General features: G+C 38.2%; 1 protein-coding gene across 1 annotated transcript in view; it reads left to right on the top strand.

Moving 5' to 3' along the window:
• Positions 1–6,149, top strand: part of pdgfc (platelet derived growth factor c) — a 55,564-nt gene extending 49,415 nt beyond the window's left edge. Inside the window, exons 5-7 of the mRNA XM_019267337.2 lie at positions 3,843–4,050; positions 4,191–4,411; positions 5,077–6,149. Of these exons, the coding sequence (XP_019122882.1) occupies positions 3,843–4,050; positions 4,191–4,411; positions 5,077–5,190 (543 nt within the window). The 3' untranslated portion in view covers positions 5,191–6,149. The remainder of the gene's footprint in view (positions 1–3,842; positions 4,051–4,190; positions 4,412–5,076) is intronic.
• The last annotated feature ends 19,790 nt before the right edge of the window (positions 6,150–25,939 follow it).

The following is a 25,939-nucleotide window of genomic DNA, read 5'->3' as shown; positions in this document are numbered from 1 at the left end:
CACATGGCAACAAATGAAGAGCTTTTGAGTTATGTTAATTAAAAACAGTTTTCTTCTGTTTACTAAAACAAAAATCATCCATCATGGATCTAAACATGTGAAATCATATGTCTAGAATTATTTTGCCATAAATCACTAGTCGTTTCGCTGAACATAATTCAAAAGCAGTCTTCTTCTCTTGTAGTTCGCAGTTTTTTTTGTTTTTTTTGTCAACTTGTGCATGTGTTCATGCATGAAGCCTTTATATGTGAAACTTGACACGTAGAAACTGCTCTGAATTTATGCCAGTGAGAAGTCGGTGGTCCCATTTGAAGCACTTTGTTGGGGAAATTTTTAAATGGGAGCTCTCATCTACTACTTATAGCTTTATTCACACTGTCTTGATGTGTCTCTGAAGTATTGCTTGGCTTCTCTGTCTAAAGCTGAGCTTGCAGAGTGCCGCTAATTGGGGGAGTGTTGCGCCGTCGACATTCACAAGCTGTTAATGGCTTCCAGTCCGTGCTGTTAGCCACTGCCAAGGCTTAAATAATAAGAATCACGGCTTTTCTGTGTTGTCTGGAAATACAGCTCAGAGACGGTTCAGTTTACTCTTACTTATATTTCTCTGATGTTATATGACTAATTCTTTCTCCACAAATATTCCTTTCACATTTGTGTCTGTTTATCTCAGTAGGTGCCAAATGAACCAAAGATATGTTCAGCAGACCCATTAGAATGAGTCAAATCCGTGGCATGAGCACAGCTGTGCATCAGCTGTATTTTTGTAGCCTGTGGTATAGCCATGTCAAACCACTGGCATCTTATGTTAAAGTCAACACCAAGAGGGACTTGGATTTCGAGTGCATTGCATGAGCTTATACGTCTTCTTGGTGTTTCCTTTATTACATCTGTTACTCAGTGAAAAGATGCCAATACAATACAATACACTTTCTTATCTGCTTTACTAATAATCACTTGTCTTGTGTGTAGTCAAGGTGAAAAATGGCTTTTTCCATATGTCTGTGTTGGCTCTAACGGTGGTTGTAAAATAACCACTTGTCCAGATGGTTTCACACTAACACTTTTAGCACAAGTAGTAAATAAGAATCAAACCATGAATGATAGCAATATTAGTGCCATGGAAAATGTTTCCTCTTCCAAATCCTAATTTTTCACTGAGTTTCTTCCTAATTCACTGCCATAAGTCATCAAAAGAAAGATACAGGATTCCTGGAATCATGTTTTTTTTTTCTTTTCAACCATTTCTGCTTCTCCTAAAGCTTAAAGGCCCAGCTGCCAGATGCTCCACAAGCTGCATTTTTTTCTAACTGTCACAATGTTGCCTTCTACCTGTCAGTCACATAAGATTAGAGCGACCAGCAAGCTGACATGTTGGACAAACGTAGCGTCACAGGACTGAAAGGTTTAACAGATTAGCCTCTTCTCTCGTGGGAACACCAACACCTTAGGTATCAATCTTCTCTGTGACTGCACGCTGTAGCCTGGAGGGTTGCGAGCTTGAAACAAATAGTACTGCTGCCTGCCGGAGCTAAAGGGACAAATGTTGTAATGCAAAATGGGCAGAAGAGGAGACAGAGATGTGATTGCATTTGACAATAAAAAAAATGATGCCATTCATTCATTTTTTCCAGTCAACTTCAGTGCAAGGAACACTTTTAGTTGTATGTCAGATAACAGGCTTAAGCTGAGGCAGGTACACACTAAAGTTTCCCACAGTGTTGGCTGCAATTATAAATGGGTGACAGTGGATCAGTCAGTACCATAGTAGCTGAAACACATTCAGCACGGGCCATAGTACAGAGAGTGGTCTATTAGCTGTAGAGGTGCCAGTTCACATCCTTGGCACTGTCATGGTGGCCTTGAGCAAGGCACCAAACCCTCAACTGCATGAATGTGACTATGTGTATGTGAATGTGTGTCTAAAGTTCCTGTATGTGCATGTGTGTGTATTTCAGGCCTATGTGCACCCATGCTGAAACATTTGAATGAAATATGAATTATCATAAAATGCATCAATATTTACCTCACTTTACTTAACGCATATAATGATAACTTAAAAACACTGCATCGAAGTTCTTAGTACAGTTGATTGTTGAGGTGTGTGTATAGGTGAGTATAGGTTGTCATGATGATACACCATACACCAGACACTTAAAATTATAGTTAATTATAGGTCACATCTGTAATGTTTTATGACTGTTGATGTATTACATCAGAAAGGATTATGCTTTGAGTGTAGTCAATTATAATTCACTATGAATGCTAATATGACTACAGATGTGGTCTTCATAGAAAGTGTTACCAATACACCACACATTCACCAATCCATTGACATGGAGGGGATTATCCTGAAAAAGATGGATTTGGTTCTTTATTGGCCCAAAGTGTGAATGTGGACTTGATGTAAATCGCTCAGGTCGTTTTTTTTTTTTTAATGTAAGAAAATAACCATGTTTTGAAGTGCTACACAATGTTCTTACAAGTTATATGGTTCTTTTTCTCTGAAGAAAGTCTAATGGGAATCAACAAATATTACTGTTAAACTACTGTTAATAGCAAATAAAAAAGCTTTTAAGAGGACCTTGGGTAAGTGGTGTGTCTGACAAAGGGCCAGTGTAATATCGTTAAATAAACCTCATTAATGGAAAACACACATATATAAATTGAGACTACAGGAAGCACAACTGGAAGAAAAGCAGGAAAAATTATACATGACTTAAAATGGTGGCATTGGAACAGAGCAAATAAATCCATCAACAAGACCAGATGAATGATGGAAAATATGTGAATGGTGTGCAGAGTGGGGTGGGTCAAGACTTTGCCTGCTTTCTGTGTGAAATAGCCAAAGTTTAGACCTTCAAAATGTTTGTGTTTGTTTTTTGTCTTTCTTTTTGGGATAAAACTGCACATTTTAGAGTGGCTTTTTACTTCTACAGTCTAAGGCATACCTGTGTCATACATTCTTTATAATACGCATTTTGATATGCCATGCCAGGTGGATGGTTTATCTTTTTTTTAATATACCAAAGAAGTCAGCAAAGTGCTGACTAACAGATTTCAACACATTTTGGAACACAATTTGAGCGAAAGAAACCTTTTGTGTGCAAGTCAGCTCATGAAATACAGGAGAAAAAGTTGTTGCATTTATATTTTTGTTCAATTTCTACATATATATGTGTATATTCTTGGGTAATGATATTCCCAATCAGTTCTCAGAATGAGGTGGCAAAGTGTTTATCCAGAGATGACCAGTGTGGGAATGCTGAGCAAAACCTTCATTTTCAACTCTTCCACACATTACCAGGTCTAACACATAGAGTTTAAATTGGGCCACAGCTGGCTTGCATCGTCATTTCTATTTAACTCAACTCAAGTCCAAACCACTGTAGCATTTAATGAGCCTGAACCCAATTTAAACCCACTTTTTTTACTATGACATAAAATGTACCATTACCCAGTCAACCCCCCCCCCCTTCTTTTTATGCCTTAACAGTGTTTCACATTATAGAAATAAAACACATTTGCCACTGCTTACAAAGTTACATTCATTTTTATATACTGTACGGAACCTAGAGCAAGCTTACAAGCTCTTAAATGACATAGAAAGTAAGGCAGCTTGTGCAATGAGGCTTTTTTTGATATGGAGTATAGGATATATGGTGATCACATGAGCATTACATTACTTTGAAGGAGAAAGACACTTTTTTTAAACGTACAGGTCCATTGTAGCACCCTAAGATTGAATTCACTTTTCTTTTGTAATTTCATAGATACATTTGATTTACAGTATTTATTGTTTTATTTTCCATCTCTCTCCATTGGATCTGCTGGTTTCCCTACAGAGTGTATCCGAGCCAGAAGTCCCTGTGGTTCTTCCTCCATCCCAGCAGGGTATTGAGGAGTTGTCAGAGGCTGTGGCAGGACTGACCACTGTGGAGGAGGTCATGAAGTACCTGGAACCAGAGCGATGGCAGGTGGATATGGAAGAGTTGTACAAACCTACATGGCATGTGCTGGGGAAATCCTTCATCCATAATAAGAAAGCCAAAGGTAGGATATATTTATTTTACAAATTACTGTAATTTAAAAGATAGATTCAGCAGTCTAGTGCTCGATTTGTGTTTGTGAGAATTTGTTTTGGTTTTTTTTGACAAAATGTGTTATGAAGATGTCTTCTCTGTGTCTTGGAGGAGGGGCCGATCTCAATCTGTTGAGGGAAGAAGTTCGATTGTACAGTTGCACTCCACGCAACTTTTCTGTGTCCTTGCGTGAGGAGCTCAAGAGAACAGATGCCATTTTCTGGCCGAGCTGCCTCCTAGTGAAACGCTGTGGTGGGAACTGTACCTGCTGCTCTCACCGCTGCTATGACTGCCAGTGTGTTCCCGTCAGGGTCACAAAGAAGTACCATGAGGTAAATATCAAGCTGATCATGAAATACAATGAACATGTAACAATAATTTTGTAGTGAGACTGCCATTGACCTTGTGTTTCACGCGGTATTTTCCTTCCCTTCTACTTCTTGCGTTAACGTCTCTACAGGTATATCAGTTCAGAATTAAAACATTTCAGAGGTGAAGTTGTGAAATTACCGGAAACATTTAGTGCGCATATTCTGTGATCCTGCAGTTTCGGTAGTTCAGTCTTTACTCAACCACTTTACAGTACAGTGATTGACATACATTTGTTGAGCACATTGTGCTCATGCTTCGATTTGGAGATTCCATGAAATCTACCTCCTGTACTAGTAAGGCCCGAAGAAAAGCAATCCTCAACAAAGCTGTTCAAAATATATAATATATTTATTTTCTTGTCAGTTTCATACTTTGTGTGAAATGTAATGCAAATCACTTGTTGAGATTAAGTCACTGAAATTATCAAAAATCTGTGAAATGGGTCAGAAAAGCCAATTTTGTCCTTTTAAAACCTTGAAAAATGGTAAAAAACCATTTGTGTGTCTTCATGAATGCATTGGTACACAAACCAGTCTCTGAATAACCTACAGTACTGACTTAGTGTGCTTTACAGAAAGTATTTGATGCCCAGTTGTTAACTGAAGCGTCCTCTTTTTTTTGCCAGGTTCTACTGTTGAAACACCGAAGCGGTGGCAGAGGCCTGCAGAAGTCCATGACTGATGTGCCCTTGGAGCACCATGAGGAGTGTGCCTGTGTGTGCAAAGATGACTGGGACTGACCTCTGACATGTTTAATAGCTGCCACTGGAATTACGCAGGATGTTAGAAATGAACCTCTGTCGCTGTTGCAATGTTCTGTATCTCATCCACTTCCACTGGAAGCTAACAAGATTCTCCCTTTATCCTGTTGTCCTTTCGCTAATTGGATTGAGTGGAACCGACTGAAATCTAATAAATCTCTTGAATGGATTTGACTGCTGTGGAATACCAATAGTGTGCTCGGAGTGCATTTTACAGAGACAAAAAGACACTGGAGCGCTTCTGGACTATTACTTATGTGCTCTGAAGACTATCTTCTTCTGCTCCTCAGAGATAAGAACATTGAGGCATTTTTTCCTCTTCTTCTTGAGGTCTTTTTTAAAGTTCAACCAGAGTGGGCTGATACTGTCATGGAAAATGGGAGCTTCTTTGTTCAAGTACCGTTTATGTCTATACATGAACTGGCTCCAGCTGCCTTACTCCCCCCTACACCTCTATTATTACCTTCAAGGCAAAGAAAGGTGCTTTTTCATGAGCAGTTTTCCTTTCCTCTTCTCTTGTTTTACCACAGATTTAATCTGTGGTAAAACACAGCATCGCTGGAATGCCTTGCTAATAAGACTGTATTATGTGTACATATGTCTTTTCCATTTCTTTTCTGTACTATCATGCTTTTTCTACCAAAGATTCTCAAGGTAAGGATAAATGTTGAATCAGTTCTTCATTTGACCCATCTCAGCAATGTCAAATCTGCTTGCTTAAGGAATGCCTAGCGTCAAGCAATTCATGCTACATTTGAGATTGTTCATATTAAATATTTATTTGTTTAATGAAAGGGAAATTTAGGTCCAAAATGTCTTGTTTGCTACATGTGTCACTGTACATTAACATTAGCCGCCAGTTTTTATTGTTAGTAATTTTGCATTTTGATTGTGTCATGGATGTTTTTCATTTTCTGTATGCCAAAGTTATTTATCTCTACTTTTGCAATAAATGTATTTCATTGTATTGAACATCAAAAATAAATTCTTCCATTTCTGAATGGAGGTACAGTAATTAGTACTGGTAAACAGTGTCACAACTCAATAGAGAACAAAGATAGAAGATAATTTCAACCAATAATAAACAACAGCTAAACCACTCACAAAGTGATGCATGTACCAGAGATCCAAAGTAAAGATACCCAATGCTGGATACGTTTAAAGATGCCATTGGCCAAAATAATGATAATCTTAAAAAAAAGAACAGCAGTCAACAAAATCACAGTTAAGTCTTTTGCGTGTGCCCAAGTGAAATCTAAATAAAATGAAAGCATTAACAACCTTATCTAATCTTTTGAAGAAGGGCACACAATATTTTTTGTGATCATCATTTTTGTTTATTTATTTATTTTCAACTTTATTCCATACAACTACAAGTCATACAATACATACAGTCTCCTCCAAAAGTATTAGAACAGTGAGGCAAATTCCTTGATTTTGCTCTAGACTGAAAACATCAAAAGATGAATATGAGATAAAAGATCAACATTTCAGCTTTTATTTCCAGGTATTTACATCTTGATCCGATACACAATGTAGAAGATAGCACCTTTTGTTTAAACCCACCCATTTTTCATGTGTGTCAAGTGTGTGTTTAAAAGATGGTGCTGCATTATGCAAGAAAATGTTTTAGAGAACATCCTATGCCATATTTGTTACCATGCAGAATTTTAGTATTTTGTGCTTGTGACTTACTGTTATTTTTGTCATATAATATTACCTTAAAATAGATAAGACCTAAAATAGACATATAAGACCTAAGAGAGGCTTATCTATGTTTTTTTGTTGTTTTTTTTTATTTCACAAGTTCCTTATCAGACATCAAGCAGTGTTGTTCATTCTCCCCCTCGGCCATCAGGTCACCCAGGAGGAGGTTCTCATTTGTCCATCTCACGCTGCTGTCCTGGCCAATTATTCTGATCTAATGTGCGCCCTGGCAGGCATCTGCAGTGACGCCAGATGCTACTGCATAAACCAGCCGGCTCCCAGTGTGGTTTTTATAATATTAAACAGACTGACTTCCTTCATCGGTGCAGTGTTTCTTTGCAGAGGAAACCTCACTCCACTGGCATAAGATGTGACACAGCATGGGCAGTTGGTCAGGCTCTTAGTGTGTTTGTGTATGCGTGACCGTGTTTGTGTTGATGTATGCAACTACAATCCAGCACTTGACGCTTCCACCCATCACCCACATGCCCAACCAATGCAGCCTCAGTGTCTCTACATAATGCAATAAACTAAATTTTAAGTTATTTTATCTCATAGGAAAAACAAACTCTTAATCTGCAACCAACTTTCGTAAAAAAAAAAAAAAACCTAAGTAATTAGCATAAATGGTTACAGCCACTGTGGGCTGAAGACAAAAAAAAGAGCTGTCTGAATAGAAACTCGCTGTTTCACAAGGTAGTGCAGACATTACACCAGCAGTTGCTAAGCACCACAGATGTTACCCAATAACAAAAACCATAGACTCTCATGAGTTTATTTTTTATGCTTCTGCAGCTTGACACAGGCACTGGCTGAGGCACAAGGACAGTTTCTTTCTGCCTCCTCTACACATGAATCATCTCCACCACAAGCACAACACACTCAGCTCAAACACCTCCTCCTACAAGGACTGATTTGATGAAATCGCAGGACTAACCTCTAATAAACTGCAGGTTTGACCTTTCCTCTGCATATCCTGAATAGCTGAAAGGATGGAGCCTCCTACACCTCCAAACACATAATTTGAGAAAAGAATGCTTCACTGATGAATGATGTGCCCCTGACATTTCTTTGTCAACAATGTGGATGGTGCATCATTTTTTTCTCTCATCTGGTTCCCTTATCCCTTATACAAATTAACTTTAATTGCATATACAGTAGCAGTTCTGTATGTATGCATAATAGTTTTGTGAAATCCATTAAGACAAAAGCTTGTGTAAGTGCAACAACAAGTGCAAAGCAGTAAGTCCTGGGTGTACAGACAGTGTGGGTGTTTCATTATCTACTATTTTAGTTCATGTAGGTGCAGGAGCTGGGAGCTGGGAGAAGAGAAAATAAATCAGAAGGCGTGAACAGATTAACAGATGCACTGTCAGTCATATCACTGGTCCCATCGCTATGGAACAGGTGTGCCAATCACATTTCACGCAGATTTCTAGCTGGGGTGTATGGTTATTCTCTAGTAGCCTGAGGTCATTTGCATATGATTAAACCAAAAAAAATACAGTGGATATATGCACAAAATGGCGTTGCGTGTAAACCTTGCCTTCAGATGACTGTAACTGGGGACTCACACAGGGGATGTAAGCGCCGTGGAACGGCTGCGCCACAGTTTAGCTCTGTCCTCTGCCCGGCGTCAAATCACACTGGGCGCCTGTTCACACGAGAATCCTGAATCCTGGACGTACGCAAGACCCTGCGATAAACTGTGTATAAAGAAAACAACAACAAAAAACAGCTGACTTTGCTTCTCTGACGTGGAGGAGATTATAAAAAGCATCTGTTGTGTCATAAATGATTGTGTGTTGTTCCACTTCAACAATTAGTCTCTCATTGTTGATATTGAGAGCCTTTGATTGATTGACTGCTCACGGTCATGACGTAATGTCGATGTGAAGTTGTGATAAGCTACATGAACTGCGTATTGTGTTTTATTTTGAAAGGGGGCAGAAGTGTATTACGTTCATTCTGTATCCGATTTCCTGTCTGGTGCAATCTGCTCTGTTGAGATTCACTGTGCCCTGTGTGAGTGGTCTCATAGATTAGACTGGCAGCGATCACCTCCTGTGACCGTGGCGTGGGCCTTAAGAATCTAATGAACTGGAAGGAAATATTATACGATAAAGCAGCTATGAATAAAAGATAATGCTATAATCACTATTATTAACTTATTTGAGACATCAAAACTGCTTTAGCAACATTCAAGCTTCTATACCAGATTAAACATTTTTTGGGGAATTGTGTTACGCCAATGGAAGCACATCTACTGGTTGTGGAGAATTTCATTAAATTAGTTTATTTGCATTTTAATAATTATTGTATTATTGCTCCAAGTATTTTGTTCGCTTTGGTAGAGAAGATCATGAGGTTAGCAGACTGAAATTGCACAAATCATGAGTTGTCTATTCTCAGTGGCCCAATTTCCACCAAAATACCAACAACTTGTTTCGTACTGCCTCATTTGAAACCCTCCAAAAATACCAAATAGACAAAGTGTATTGCAAGGCCGGGAAAATACCAAACTGTCTGGAGCGTTGTTTCTGCTGGTCGTTGTGCAGCTACAGAAATAGGACCCAAGATTGTAAGAGTTTGTTCCACCCCCTCAGTCTGTCATGATCCTCATGACCCTCCTTGTTATATTTAGTTTGGTATTCAGTTAGTTCATTTAAATGGATGGCTTAATAAAGGCTGGAAACGTAGGGGAAGCTGGCTAGCATAGCTCTGTCCAAAAGTAACAAAATCTGTTTACTTACACCTCTACAGCTCACTAAGAACTAATTAACTTCTCAAGTCTCTGCTGGTTTTCTGGAAGCCTTAAAGCGAAGACAAGACTCCGGAAAGTCACTATGCAAGGCCAAGCAATCGTACCACAAATAACCCCTTGTAAAAAGAGATTAAGACAAACGAGCTATGGGTAGACGGATTGTGTGACCTTTGGACTTCTGTTTCCAGGCTAACTGGCTGGTGGCTGTAGATACAAATTCAGCATACAGACAGGAAAGTGGAATTGATCTTTTCATCAAACTCTCAGCAAGAGGCTTATTCCCCAATAGGTTTAAGGTATTCTTTTTGCATCCTCCATTCATTTTGTATACAGCGAGTCCATAAAATTACATCACATCACGAATCTTCATTGATTTTTGGTGATGTAAGGATTTCATCCCCCTTTAGATTTAAGTTTGGATTTTTGCTCACATGCTTTCTTTCTGCATGTTTTGCAGAATATTGAGCATAAATTCCAACTGTCACACTTGCCTATTCCCAAGGGCCTAAAAACCCTCTGGCTCTGTCTCAAATCTCAACCACCAGCACTTTAGCCCATGGCAGCAACAACTGTGGTCGTGCAGTTTCCATATATCTCTGTCATTTCCCATCACTGCAAACTATTCCTAGACTGCACTGTTGTTAACTGAATATGAACTACCTTCAAGTATATTTATGTCAACTTACCTTTAAAGGAAGACTGACATTTTAATTACGATCCACAAAACAATCAAGGGATATTGTGACATTTTTATGCTGTTGTATCTATTCTAATGTAAGTGGTTTGAATGTTCTGCTACCATGCCCTACTCTAAAAGCATGGGTCACATCTTGCTGCAAGCACATACTAGCTGTGACTTATGTAGAATGCTAATGAACAAAAAACAACAACAAACAGGTAAGCTTTTCTTCCCCCAACTGTGACAGATGAAGATGAAAAGCTACTACATATGAAAATGTCAAAGTAGTCCAGCAAACAAACTCAGAAAAACATATTCAGTCTGAAACGTCATCACCTATACTACATGGAAAATAGATGTGATCCAGAAAAGAAAGTGTTACAGTCCTGTCCTATTTTCCTTCATGCCATATTGTTGCACCTACAAAAAGAGATCTTGGGAGATTCACTACAGCCTTTGCAGAGCCCTCACATTTGCAACCATCCATCTCCTGTAACTGGCAACTGACTATAAATTTCAACATGCAGACTGGGAAACGATTGCAACTTGAGGTCATATATAACTGTGCTGGATCTTTGAGCATTGACTTATGGGGAAAATATGGCAGCCCCATCCAGATGACATCTCCAGCATCTCTAATTGGTTCACAGTATATGGATGGAGAGGCCAAATTGACGGGTGCATGTTATGTTTTGATAATTATAGGGTGCTGCAGTAGCGGTTTTCAGAGAACCGGTTGTTGTTTCAGGGGATGTAAGTTCCTCGACTTTACTATAGTATTAATCATGGGTCAGGGAATCATTTACATAGCAGCACAGTAGAGTGGAGCTCCATGGTAAATATACTGTACGTTGAGTCATTTGACAGATGTCTCCCATTTCAGCCTTCATCTCCTCATTACGTCGAACGTTTAACCACTGCACATAACCACACCAAGATGAAACGTTTTTACATTTACTCTGAACTCTATAATACACTATGCATTAAACATCCTGCCATAAATCAAATACATAAGTGTACAGTATATTCCACAACTTTACCAAACTGAGAAACCACAGGCAGAATAGAGTGCTTTACCTGAATGATCTACTAGAATGTTCGTTTACAGTAGATCATGGAGCAAGAATCACCATTTTAAAAAGTCATCACGCGTAAATTGTTTTTGAGTCCCTTCCTCTGCTTGTATTATAGAAATTTACTTCTAAATCTCTAAGCAAATACCACAAGACTGAGTGCCTTACTTTATCCCTGAGCACATCTGGGCCAGTGATTGTGTGTGAGCTACATTCATGTCATAGCATATCTTCTATAATACACACACACAAGATGGTGGCAGTGTTGTACATATACAGAGGGTCTTGGACTGATGAGCTCTGACAGGCCTCCCACAGCTGACACTGTTACTTACAAACATCTAAACCCTGCCGACGGCTACGAGGGAAATGCATCCCTAATACAGAGCGAGGTCAAAGTTACTGATTTCTGTGTCATCCAGTTAATTGGCAGTGTGTTTTTCTAACCCCGAAGGGATATTTTGTGGGTCTCTAATGATGAATTCAAACTAAAAGGAAGGCAGCTCTCTCTTTAGCCTTTGATATGAAATTTCAATATAATTAAGGGCCAAAAAAATAAAATTTTTTGAAACCCTCTTAGGTAAAGAGGATTTGAATCACTGAAGAATGAATTAGAGACAGCAGACATATGTCATAACAGAAAAAAACACAGGTGTAATTAGTAACATCGGTGCTTTGCGCACTGATTTGGCTTACTGAGAACTGAGGCATTGTTGTTGCTAAAATTCACAAAATGTTTATCAGCCTGAATTTCTGCTGCAAGAGAGAAGTAATCAGACTCGGGGACTGTTATGGACAGAATCTGTATCTACATACATACAAAGTTGGAGATGTCATGGCAGGTAACTGATATGTTGTGAGCAAAGTGACACGTGCATGTGATCCTAGGCAGTGAAGGTCACACAGTCTCCCACGGGTGTGTGGATAATCATTCACTTGGAGCTCCATGTGGCTGCCAGGGGACCTGGATCCCAACGCTCCTCTGACACTGACAGATATCCAAGCAGACTCTCCCTGGCACTTCTGGAGCTGATTTACTGTTTCTGTACTTTTATATTAGACATTTAATATGTTTGAATCATATGTTTTGCTGTTATATTACGGACTGATTGAACACTGATGTGGTTTAAATGGCAAAGAAAACACATTTTTCATATTTTGTCTAAAACACATATTGCCTTGTCTTCGAGTTGATTGCCACATGCTGGGCTAGCTAATGAAATGAGAATAGTACCATCTGATTACCGTAATTTTCGGATTATCAAGCGCACCTAAATATAAGCCACACTAGCTAAATTTTAAAAGAAAATAAATTTTGTACAATATAGGCCACACATGAATATAAGCTGCAGGTTTTCATGTTGTAACATGAGATATTTACACAGAAAGACGGTACACGGAAGATTTTTTAAAAGTTTTAATTTACGACACGCTTTTTTAAAAACCGTGCCTGAAAATCGGCCAACCAACACGGCATCAACGCGGGATGCCAAGATTATGTGCAGTAGCTCTATTTCCTTCTTTGAGGCCAGATCGATTGCCTTTGACTTAAAAGCTGCATCATATGCATTTCTTTGTGTGTTTTCCATGATGAGGGTGTGTGCATGATGCGCAAAATGACAGTTCAAAAATAAAATCAAAACTAGTGTCTTCTTCTGCGCATTATCTTCCACATGTCTGTATCACTTTTGCGTTTACTTCTAGAGCGTGCCCCCGGGTGGCCATTGGCCAGTAAAAAAATCTATAAATCAGCCGCACCGTTGTATAGTCCGCAGCGTTCAAAGCGTGTGAAAAAAGTAGCGGCTTATAGTCCAAAAATTACGGTAATTTTATTCAAAGCTAAGTGGATGTTTAAGAGGTTAAAAAAGGAGTTTTGATCTTGTAGATTAAATATACACAGAAGAGTTGAATTTTTTGTTTAACTATAGCATAATTCTCCTTTGTATCTATCTTATCTTTCTCTGTTGCAGTTTTGGCCACCTGATTTTACATACCTTCATAACGTCTCATATAAACATCACAGAATTAAGCTTATTGATATTGAAGGAGACACTTGTAAGTTTCCATTACTGGATGTATTAACTTCCATGAATGTATAAGACATTGAATAAAAAGATTAATTTTTTTTTTTTTATTGCAGTGAAATAAAAATTACAAAACACTTTAAATTTTTCATGTTCTGGTTCCCATGTCCACCAATGCACCAGAATTCCTCACAATGTACCCAGACATGTGCCAAGCCAATGGAAACCAAACTATGCAAAACAAAAAGGCTGAAATATACCTAATGACAAACATATTTACAAGTACAGCAAATTATTGTGATCACAGAATTGCAGAATAAGATTGCTCATTACAACATTTCCTTTAATAATTTTAACTATCATGATTGAGGCAATGGGCAGTTCTTATGGTTTATTATGCCTGGGTCCTGGAATTGCATTATTCACTCACAGGTGTGGCTGTCTGGCACACCTAAATGGAACAGAGCCAACGTTAATATCTTTAGTTTCAAATGTGTTTGTTTTTCTGCAATGCTACCCTGGCTTGTACCCGATGAGGCACAGTTTCTTCTCACTATTATAGTATTGTTTAGATATTGGAGTTGTGCATGTTCTCCCTATGTTGTCCCCTAGGTTAACTGGTAACTCTGAATGACTGAGCGCGAACCCAATCACCCAAAGCCAGCAGGGGTATGCTCCAGCCCACAACTGATAAGGATAAGTGGTTACAGATAAAGGATGGATGGATGGATGGATTTTCTCGGCTTTTGTTCACAATTAATTCTCCCACTGTGGAAGTATAAACTGATTTAACTTCTTCTCGCTCTATGTTCAGTCATTTTCAGCCTGCTCTCTAAATTAACATGGAGGAACTTCTGCATCAATGCCCAAACTTCACTTTTATCAAAGTTTGATAAAGGTTTGGGGCAATGACAAACATAAGACATTGACTGTGTTGATCATATGTGTATATCTGCAAATAAACCTAATGTTTATTCAAACATTTCATTTATAGAGTAAGTTCACAAAAAATGTAAAAGTTTTGCGTTGTGATAGCTACACATTCTGCCCTAACAATGTCACTTCTTTTTTCAGGCAGCCACAATGACTGCCTCTTTTACTTAGCTAGTTAGAACATGAGAGAGCAAGAGCTCACTGCTGCTCCTTGTTAGCTTTAACATCAGAGTATTAACTAAACACAAGGGCCCTCTGTCACATCCTAGACAGAGATGGATGGCTTCTAATGCCACTCTATGTTTCTTTCTGAGGGTGAAAGGGTGATATGGAACCCTATGTAAACTGGAGTTTTCCAGGTTGTGTTATTTTAGAGATGCGTGTGTATGAGCACCTTTAACTGCACTACCCATGCAAGCATGATTTTTATCATATATGTTTTATCAAACATGAGTCTTTTTTTTTTTAGATATTACAAAGCATAAAACAGACATTATCAGAACTTATCTTTTTTTGTACAAAGTTCTCTCAAAAGTAAAAATAAAATTACTAGACAAAAGGCGTGGATAAGAGGAACTGTATTGCAGTCTTGTGTTGAAACAGAAGTTGAATTGTTGACTGGAGGTATCTGTAAGAATGTTGGTTTCACAGGAGGGTTATACAGGATTGTGTGAAAGGTTTTGGTTTGAAGCTTGCTTTGCATTTCAAGGGCCGAGCATTAAATCATGGATCCAGCACAGCAGGCAGGAGACTGACCATCAATGAATTATTTTTCTTTTCTACAAGCCTGGACTTGCCCTATTGCCTCACTTTTAGTCACACGCACAAATGGGCCGAGTCAAATGTTTTAACGCATCCTGTTTTCTTTTTCTCTCTCTCTTTTTTTTTTTGCAGCGCCGTTTGAAATGAGGGTCACAGACCACATGTGAGGCACAACACAGGTCCCAGTCAGCAGTCCTCTAAATGTCCCATTCATGTCGAGGCTCCGCTGAGGCAGTTCTTAAAAATCAACTCCACTGATGTGGTCACTGGGAAAAAAAACACAACGGACGGGGTCAGTTTACACTCTAGTAGTGTAGGTGTACAAATTTAGGAAACTAGCCTTGGCTGATGACATGGGGCGTCTTCTTTCCTGCAGACTTTCCAGTCATTCAGCTTCTGGAAAATCTCAACAACATCGCTCATAATTATACAAGGTATACCGGTGAACACCCAACATCAGTGCATTCAGTGGTGATAGCATCAGCGCAGCACTAATCTGAAGCAAATGTTTGTCCTACTGACTTGAATCAGCCGAGCACACTGCACAAACGTTAAGGCAGTCCTTAAACATCCTGTTTTATTTAATGAGACTCACACCAAGGAGAGCTCTGAATAGATCAGCCTTTCTCTGTCCTCTCTCTCTGTTAACAATGTGGACAAGAATTTCAAATTAAGTCCTGAGTGAAGCTAAAATAAACTCTCCCATCACATAACCTTGTAAACATAGACTCAGCCGGTGTCCTTTTAAGGAAGAAAGAACAATGTTTGAACATACCACCATTTCTGAAACGTAATGGTGGGCAACATGCACTTTGAAGGGAGACCAAACATTACATTAGATGCCAAGTGTTTGTCTTTCCTGCCAAATATCTTAAACTAATCCAGCCTCTTTCTAGTTTTTACATTTTTAAGCTCACTACTACCACCACATTTCTTTCTTGCATGCTCACATTTTTATCTCTTTATTTCATGTTCTGTGGTAGCATTTTTATCCGTAAATGCCCTTTCTAATCCAAAGAGGTGCGCTTGACTTTGATCACCAGCTGTGTTCCTCTAAGCTGCTGCTGGGGGAGTCGAGTTTACAGATATTGCAGGTGTTGGTACATATCTTCAGCTGTGAAGATTTGAAAGCCATGTGGAGTGTGAACTCATTTACCTCACACTTTTCATTTATGTTCTGATAACAAAGTGAGTCCTTTTGAAGGTATTTGAATAATCTTTGTAAAAAGATATGCGCATGTGCATGCAGAATATGTAAGGAGGTAAGGCAATGAACTAAGATTTTGGCACCAGAAGTCCAAGTAATATTGACCAGTCATGTTTGAGTGGACTTTGGTTACAACAGTCCCTGTGGAGAGCAAAAGCAACGGAACACATTTGCACTCTTGGAACCAATCAGCAATCATCGGACGGCTATTTTTTAAATGCTGTTTATAGAGATTAGCATTAGCATAACATTGTTGACATTAACACTGTCTTTCTCATCATTCTCATGTATCGACTTGCTAATCTGACTGCAGAAGAAGTCTTGGCCCAGATATCCATTATCCATTTTCCGGATATTCTCTACACTGGAACCTCAGAAGCACTGGCTGTACTCCCAGAGGCTTAATTTGTCATCAGATGTTAGCCAATGGGTTCAGATTTTGTTCTTTGAATATCTTGTCACAAAATTTGTGTAGACGGTGGTCTTTTATATTTTGTATTCTTTGCTTCTGTTATCGAACAAAATCAAACTTTAAAATTATACCAAGATCAGTGTTCAATGCTAATGAAGAAAACGTGAATAGAGACATCTGACCTAAAAAAAAAAGTGTTCTGTCAACTAATGAAGTCAAAATGACCACAATACCAGTTGCTGATACTGATCTTATTTGGCAGATTGGGTATAGGCCATGACATAACCTATCCACATTAAACAGAGATTGCTACATTTATAAAAGTCAGTCCTGAAGCAGGTTAATGTATATACTTTGACTTACACCTTCCAGTAGCATTTTAAGTGGATTAAATAAAGCAAAATATTGGTCAGTAACTTATGAGCAATCTAAATAGTAATTATGAGTCAATGCGGTCACGACTGTGTGCTCTAAATTGAGGCACAAGAAATGGGACATGTGCAATGTGTTATTGAGCTGTTGTGATGTCTTCAGTCTAGAAATGCAGACTTTGGAAGATCCAGTCCCCAAAGTGGGACACAGCTATTGTTTGAAGGAAACAACTTTTCCATCAAATGCATTTGAGACATCTGAGATAGTTAGCATTGTTCTATGTGATGTCTGCAAACACTCCCTGATAGTAGATGTTGAAAATCCATCATGTTCTAGGGCCAAATTTCTCCCCAGATCCTTGGACGTACTGTGAACATTAAGTCTACACAATAAATCACTAATTGAAAGTTTAATCCTGATTCAAAGTATACTCATTTTTAACATGATGCTTTGGTTTGACCTAACTGTCAAAAGCAAGACAGCGCTCCACAGTAGTTAAACTGGGCAGTACTCTCAGAGGCTGCAAACAAACCCAACTGTCCTATCACCAAAGCAACGCAGTCCAAAGCTTAAGTAGCAAAATCTTAGATGACCCCTAAATCATCACTTTCAGCTGCATCCCCTTAGGGCCAAAGTATCTTGTAAGAAAAACATTTATAGGAATTTCTTGACAGAAAATATCAGGGCATAAACTTAGCCAGACTGCTACTTTTCATTCTTTCTTGACCATTCACTCCTCACTATGAAGAATTTGGTGCTCTTTTTAATATAGCTTCATATGTGTTTGTATGTAACATTTTATTTCTGCATAGGTTGGAAAAGACTAATTTCTTTTGCATTCAAGAGGTAGACAAAGTATTTAAGTAAAGTATTTGCTATTCTAAATACTTTGAATGGAAATAATAGCTATATTGATTACTACAATCTCAAGACAAAAGATGCTATAACTTGTCATAGTGTTAAGCTGCTTGATATTTTGAATCAAATATTAACCAAGAATCTCTTCTTGCCACCTCTTTTTGTTAAATGAATCGTTTTTTGTTTTTTTTTGTAAATGCTGAAACATGAATGAAACGAACGACTGTGTTCACACTTACTGCAATTCATGTTGCAGTTACCGAAACAATTGTGTCATGTTTTTGTCCATAAAATGGTGTAGCTGTTATCCAGTAGAGGTCTTTCATTTTCCACAAGCTGTTGTGAAATTTGTGATCAAGATTTCAACATATAGCATGCTACAAAAGAATAACCTTTGATGTGAGAATGACAAAACACAGCCCTCAGTCTGATGGGTTGCCTTGGTTTCCCCTTTTCTCTCGAGATTATGTGGCATTTAGTTCACTGCATGTTTTTCAATGCAGTATGGCTGAAGTATTCTTAACAAAAATGTCTTTGAAGTCTGACTCAGATAAGATCAAACACTCTAATATAAAACTGTTACGTAATTATTAAATACAGAACATATCAAAAAGAAAAAATGATCCACCCGCTCTTTGTGTGAAAAGGCATCAAAGCCTTCTGACTCCCGCAAGTATTGGCTTAAATTGGTTAAAGTTGCATGATAGGACTTGTGCATCAGCTACTGTCTAACAAAAGTTGCAAGTACGTAAACAGAAAGAGTTTCTCGGTAATGGAAGTCTAATTATTCAACAAGTATGAATGCCACAAAAACAAATAATCAATTTGTCCAGGCAAAAAGATGCTTTTGTTGCGATAGCAACACAACGTTTTCTATATGATGAGCCAGCCAGCAATAGTAATATTCAACAAGGGATTGTCATCAAGCTCTGGATAAAGGCATGGAAATTTAAAAAAGTTATTTTATAACAATATAGGACTCTGCATTTCATTTTATCCAGTGACACAGATAAAAACTTTGCATTGCACTTTGGCATTGGCAGATCCTTTTTTAGGCCTCCTGTAATTTATATTGACTGTGCACAGTACAAGTACTGACTTCACTTTACGTCTAACTATGATTTTTGCCCAGCTTGCACACTGTGCATGCATAGCACTACGTGAAGTTGACGGGGCGTAGAGGCTGTTTTCATCCGAAAGCACTGTGCCAAGTAACTGCAGCTGAAATGAGGCTGTTTTTATTGGCTCCTTAGTGCTTGGCTCATAGAGAGTGGAGCTTTAGCCCGCAGTGTCTTAAATAGCTTGTGAGGTCCTGACTTCGCTTTTAACTTCACTAGTGAGTGAGTCGCTTTGTAATTATTTTAACCGCGAAACAATTATTTACATTCCATGTGATTGATAAAAGCTTCACCTCCACATGTGTTTGGGCTTTTTTTACAACACTTGATGATGCACGAGGTGCTACTAGCTCATACCATTGAACCCTAGTAATAGATCTACCAAATATTACTGTGGCAAATGTGACAAGACTTTTCATTTAAAAGGACTGAGGCTTAGCTCATTTACAACTTTATGCATGTGTGGTAGGAGCCTGTATTTAATGAGAAAATAACTTCAGGGTAAGTCAGACGTTGTTTTTTATGTGTAAAAGATGTGAATTAACCATGCAGCACTCACTCATCTCACAACAAAACAAAACAGAACAGAAAGCCAAATAGAAAAGTTGCCCAAAGGTAGTTATATAAGAAACCCTTTCACCTTGTCAATGCATCATACTTGGGTCTATTTGATGATTATTGAGAATGAAGGCTGATGAGGTCTCTTTACACTCTGTGAACTCCGTTTTACACTCCGTTTTTTACCGTTTTGGCAAGGTGAGGTGTGCATTGTAAAGCTGTCAGTTTATATCCTGTTTACTGATCCTGAATAGCTATAACATCAAAAAAACTGTCACCATGACTATTACAGGGCGCATCATGCCACACAAGATCAATTCTTTGTTTTTTTAGTAAAGATAGGAAAGAAGAAAAAAGAAGAAAGAATGAATTGCAATAGAAGAATGTAGAATTCCTATCACATGACTGCTCATATGTTTTATGAAATATAAGACCATGTGAAAGACAGATTTTCATTTATGACACATGAGAATATGTCAGTATATTTATAAATGACTTACAATTCCACATTACCACAATTGTCCAAGAATTATAATTAAAACATTCTTTTGTTAATATAAGCCAACAAATGTTCCCATCTTTCTGAAAATGGAACAAACATCAAGATCAATGAAAGCAAACAAAAGATCATTAAAAGGAAAAAACTGAAGAAATGATGAAAAGCAACTTGTGTTTATTTTTTATGAAAGATTAAAACAGTGTGTGGTATGTCTAGACCCACAGCAGCAGCAGCAGCAGCAAATTTCAGATGTGTTTGTGTTTTATACATGTCAACATGCGCCACCTATAGTCCAGGAGCATATACACCATTACTGTTATACAGTTCAATGCACTTCATTTACAGTAACAGTGTTAGCTCAGACTAGAATGTAAATGCCTGGCATACTGTAAAAAGGCCTGGGACACACCGCAGCCAAACCACATATTTCCTAAATGGTTTAACAATTGTGTGTTACGATATGGATTTAAATGTTTTACTACGAACTTCCGCATAAATGTCTAACATCTGCTAATATAAATTTATAGTTCATAGAAAACAAGCCAAATCTCAGTTCTAAGTATCAGAAATGTGAAATACATTTAAGAATAGTTCAACCTGGGGAAACTGTTAGCCTAGTAAAGTGTTTTTACATGGAGACGTCTGAATTAACTGCCATGGTGGTTCTGTATCATGTAATGTCTAAACCAGAGTTCAATTGTTCTAGGTAGGAAAGAATACACTTAAAATCTTATGATCAAATTTATGATGTAATCATAAAATTTTAAGTTGAATAACTATCAGACACAGGATGTTGCAGCAGGGAAATCTACTGTATATAGAGCAGTTAAAAATAATGGAATAAAAAATAAAGACCTTTTCCTTATTTAATACTAGATTGCACATCTTGCTTAAAAGTGACATTATGCTCCACTGTTTGCATATTTGTCCACGTATTTCGGAACTGTCAATCTGCCATTTTCTGAGACAAGTTGCTTTCAATGGGTTTTGATAACTTTATGGAGGAACTCAAACTGTCTGGAAGCTCCTGGAATGGTATACCACAAGAATCAGTACTGGGTCCCCTGGAATTCATGTCATACAATAAAAAGTATTTATTTTTCAACTCAGAACTGCACTTTTTTTTTTGCTAACCTCTTTTGGTATTATTTCTAGTCTTGCCTTTGAAAAGTGCTATAGTTGATACAAAAGTCATGTTATACAAATTAATCATAAACCTGAAATTAAAATTGCATTATTTTATGCTTTCAGCTTGTTTCTTCATATCCTATGCCCATGCTGCTGCCAGAAATGGATCAGAACTAGGATAACTATTGCACAAAGAATTGTGAATCTCATATTAAAGACCTGATGGTTTTCAACACTGAGACGTATACTCATGTTTTAATTTTTTCTCATGTTTCATGAGAGTCATGTACCCCTAACTAACTGACTTGAATAAAAAAATAAAATCAACACAGCTTGAATTTACACACAAATTCTACTCATTTATTCCTCCTGTTTTCATTTATTTTGTGATAATAATTAAGTATTTCCAAATAATTATGAATTTTTTAGTAGCAGTAGGAAAAATAAGCTAAGACATCTAGCCACAGGGTACAATACTGACCACTACAAACCACTTCAAAAACAAAAAATAATCCAATCTAGTGCGGACAGAGAGAGAGAGCGAGAGAAGGTGAAATACATTCTAAGATCAAAATTGTTTGAAAATTAGATTATGGTACCATTTTCTGCCTTCAGGCTGGAAAATAAGTTTATTCTTCTCTGCTTTAAAAACATGAACCTGTAAAGTGTCGCAAGTAATGGTTTCCTAAGATAACCCACTGAAAGAGAGTTTCTGACTATCCCCATGGAGACAGAGGGGATGCAGGGCTGTGTCTGAGCAGTCAAATAGAGTTTAGGAATATCTACAGAGGGCAAGGCTAGACAGGCCACAGTCACCTGCCAGGGGACCGGTCTCATCCTGCATGGATCCACAAAAAAACACAGTAACACTTCACTTTAAGTCTCCTGTAAACATTTAATACATGGTCTATAACATACATAACATAACATTTATAACATACTATAAGGCAGTTGTAAGCAGGAGTGTTTTTTTATGTATTTGGCAACAACTATAACTCCTGTGGGCACCCAAAAGTGGAGGCTTGTGTATAACAGCTGAATGACAATGTAATAATCTAAAATATTCTTAAAAGTGGACATTATAATTCTTGACAAATACTCACATTATTAAATATATGTGTATATTGCAACTACATACATGCTCATGAATGCTAAGGGGGAGATAATGTACAGTAATCATATTTTCACATAACCATATACAGTACACCCTTACTCTGTTTTGTATTTATCAACACTACATGGTTATATTAAGTGAATGTCTGTGTATGTGTATGTGTAAATCTGATTAATGGCTTAATTTAGTTTGATGGTGACACCCACTGTGTGTATTTTTTCAGGGTGATGCTGCCCTTTTTTGTGTAGTAAATACACTGGTTTGGATATTTGTTTAACTATTTTGCATACAACCTGAGTCCTCTATGTGGTGAAACTAGGCCAATGATAGAACAGAGTTGATATAAAAATGAACTCTGTGGGAGTAAGTATGCAGGCATTGGTGGTCTGCCACTTTTGGCACTGACTTAGAGTGTTTCCACTGGAGATGCCAGAATGGTTGCAGGCTGTGCCAAGAGAGCGATGGATCAAGGCGACGAGCCATGGTATTCCCATGTCTCTGATCACAGAAGGTAAACTCTGCAGGGGAACCTGGGAAAATCCGGAGGTGGGAACGGTTTCTGATTTGCTCTCTGAGCCGAGCCTCAGCTTCACCCGCACTGCAAACCTCTGCGGTGCGTTTTCATTTAGATCAAAGGGCCCAACCCCAATTCCAAGCATGCAAACACAGTGAAACATCTGCAGCAGAATCCATGATATTCCCCCTGAGGATTTTCCAAATGGACATATTAAAACAAACTTGTTCATGCTGTCGGCCACACCCCTGACCACTGGATCTCTGACCACTCTGTGTCCACATCTGTGCTGGTCTGAGAGGAAAATACCCTTCTTAATCGTGAGAAAATGAGCCCAGAAAGATTTTGCGATCTTCTTCGTTCTCCTCGTCTAAAATACAGTAGATAAAATACTGCAGCTCATTGACATATTTACAGCAATGGTAGGATGGGAAAAGTAATTTCTTCCAGTAAGCATTAAAAACATTCGTTTCTCATGCATATCAAGTGGCAACTTTTTTACATACTTGTGGGATGATCTATGCTTATGCTGCCATTTGTCAGAATATGAACCAGATATCGAAACCACTGTGTCTGCGCATTCAAAACATCTGCAATTATCTCACTCTTCTGGCAAATTACACATCAGCGTTTAAACCATCTTTTTCCAAATACATGAGACTACATTTAATTTCTAATTTTTGCTCTGTATAAGCCATTTTGTTTAAAAAAAAGAGCAACAACTTAAGCAACATATCTGCGGAGAATCTGTCAATCATCGTAGATGTCATGCCTATGTCTGGGTGCATTTCTAATTTATAAATCATTGATCAGATAGGCATTGCTGCAATTGGCAGGGATGGTGCTTGTCTGTTCAAAGCCCCTCTCTGGCTTTCTTGGAAACTGTGTTGCTATGGAAATAGGCATCCTGGCTAGCACACGGGAGAGCCGGCTTCTATAAGCAGAGTTACTGTATGCAAACATTTCCCTCAGGCAACACATGAATACGACTGAAAAGCTGCCTGAGGGCATGGAGGTTGAAAAGGTGTCACAATGCCATCATATATGGCAGAATTTACTTGTGAATGATTCACATACTGACAGTACAGAGCAGGAATTTTTTTTTATCTCTCTCTATCGGTCACACACACACACACACACACACACACACACACACATAAACAAACACATACTGTATGTACAAATGACAGATTAAGTGTCTGAAGTAAAATCACATGGACAACAAAAGAAATTAAACTGAATCAACAACAGATCTTTTCTCTAAGGTGGACTAAATATGAACATTGCTTACAATTTAACATTTTTTAATAATATTCAACAGGAACCTTTTCTGATATCTATCTAACATATATAGTATACTGCTTAAAAGAAGGTTTTACATTTTGCTTTGCAGCTCTACAGACGTTTCTATTCTTTCCATGGGAGGGACATAATGAGCCCTGTCTCTGTTCAAGGATGGTCTTTGGCATCCAATATGAGTGAACTCATATTGAACTTCCTCCAGTCATCCGCTGATGGTGAAACATGTGTTATGATGGAGGCCCTTTGCCTCCTCCCTGCCTAGTGTTTCCTGTTGTTTCTCCCTCCCGTCTGTCTGCCTCCCTCTGTTGTGTGTGTTACTGGGTGTGGCCTCCAGTCTTCCTCTTACCACATTGTCACCTCACTACCTGCTGCTCATCATCCAATCAAAACCCTGAGGTATAAAAGACCGGTTCAACCTTCCAGACACCGCCAGATTGTTCAGTCTTCTTTAGAGATCTTCTGAATGGTTGTTTGGGGAATTTATTTAACTCTGTTCTCCCTGTACTTTTAGGAACTTATTCCCCTGCCATGCCTGACTCTGTCTCGTCTAAGCACTTGCTCCTGAAGTATTCTGCTGCCATTAAAACCCCTCCAGTCATCCTGCTTCTGAGTGGCACCATCACCTGTGTTTAAACTGAATCTGGTCTCTGGTTGGTGCATTTTGGCTCTGCTACCATTCATTCTAACAAAATGCTAGTGAGCGCATCGTTAAGCTTCAAGATTTTTTGTATACATAGACGTTGCCAAAGTCTATGTAAGACATTGTGGTTCCTGTTGCCAACACCAAATAACTGATTTTATTATTTATATTTTATTAATATTCATTTTAGTGTATTACAGATACAAAATAAATAAAAACAGTTTGAAAAGAAGACAAATTAAATAGTCCACTGTTACAGGGATGTCTGAATACCAGTTTGGTAGTGGGTTTATTTTTTTGAGACTGCAGCTCTGCACTGAGACTACACAACTGGTTGCTAGGCAACCGCAGTGCCAAACCTGATATCTGTTCAACAGGAAGCTTTCCAAAGTCAGACAGTTAATTTAGACAGCTTAGATGAACAAGGTGTCAGTCGTTTGGACGTTTAAAAGGCAATTATGAACTGACACATTTGGCCAGTTTTATGATGCGAAAGAAGTGTTGAATGAAAGAATTATCCTTGACAACATTTATGAATAACTTCCTGTTGTTTCCTTAAGTGAAGATCAGGACAGCTGGCAAGTAGCTTGTTAGCAAACACTATATGAATATCAGATTTTAAAGAAAAGTAAAGTATTGGTTGACCCATATTGTGATGTACTGTCAGTTCCATGCACTTATTCCATTTGCTTCAAAGAACATAACTGCATTAGTCTGTCTTTATTGTTTTCATTTTGTACCTTTTGATAAATGTCATATCTCTAGAGCTTCTGATACAAATTGTGTTGTTCCAACCTGTAGGAAAAAAAGAATGAACCCTGTGATTGTCTGCAACAACAGAGCTCTGATAAGGTGTCCATATCTGTACGCAATCAGTGGCTGTTGATGTATAAAACATTTGCGAGTAGCTCAGGACAGTATTATATCAGCATGTGCTACATATGATATTAATAAAATCGCTGGTTCTTTTCACACAAACAGACGTCTGTGCTGCAGGGTAATTTATCCACTGAAGTTCAAATTTCAGTAACTGAATGTTTTTTGCATTAAATATCTTTGCAATT

This window comes from Larimichthys crocea, chromosome I (genome assembly GCF_000972845.2).
Source record: "Larimichthys crocea isolate SSNF chromosome I, L_crocea_2.0, whole genome shotgun sequence".
In the NCBI taxonomy this organism is placed as follows: Eukaryota; Metazoa; Chordata; class Actinopteri; family Sciaenidae; genus Larimichthys; species Larimichthys crocea.
Note: the sequence above shows the minus strand (reverse complement) of the source record. Positions and strands in the feature narration are given on the sequence as shown.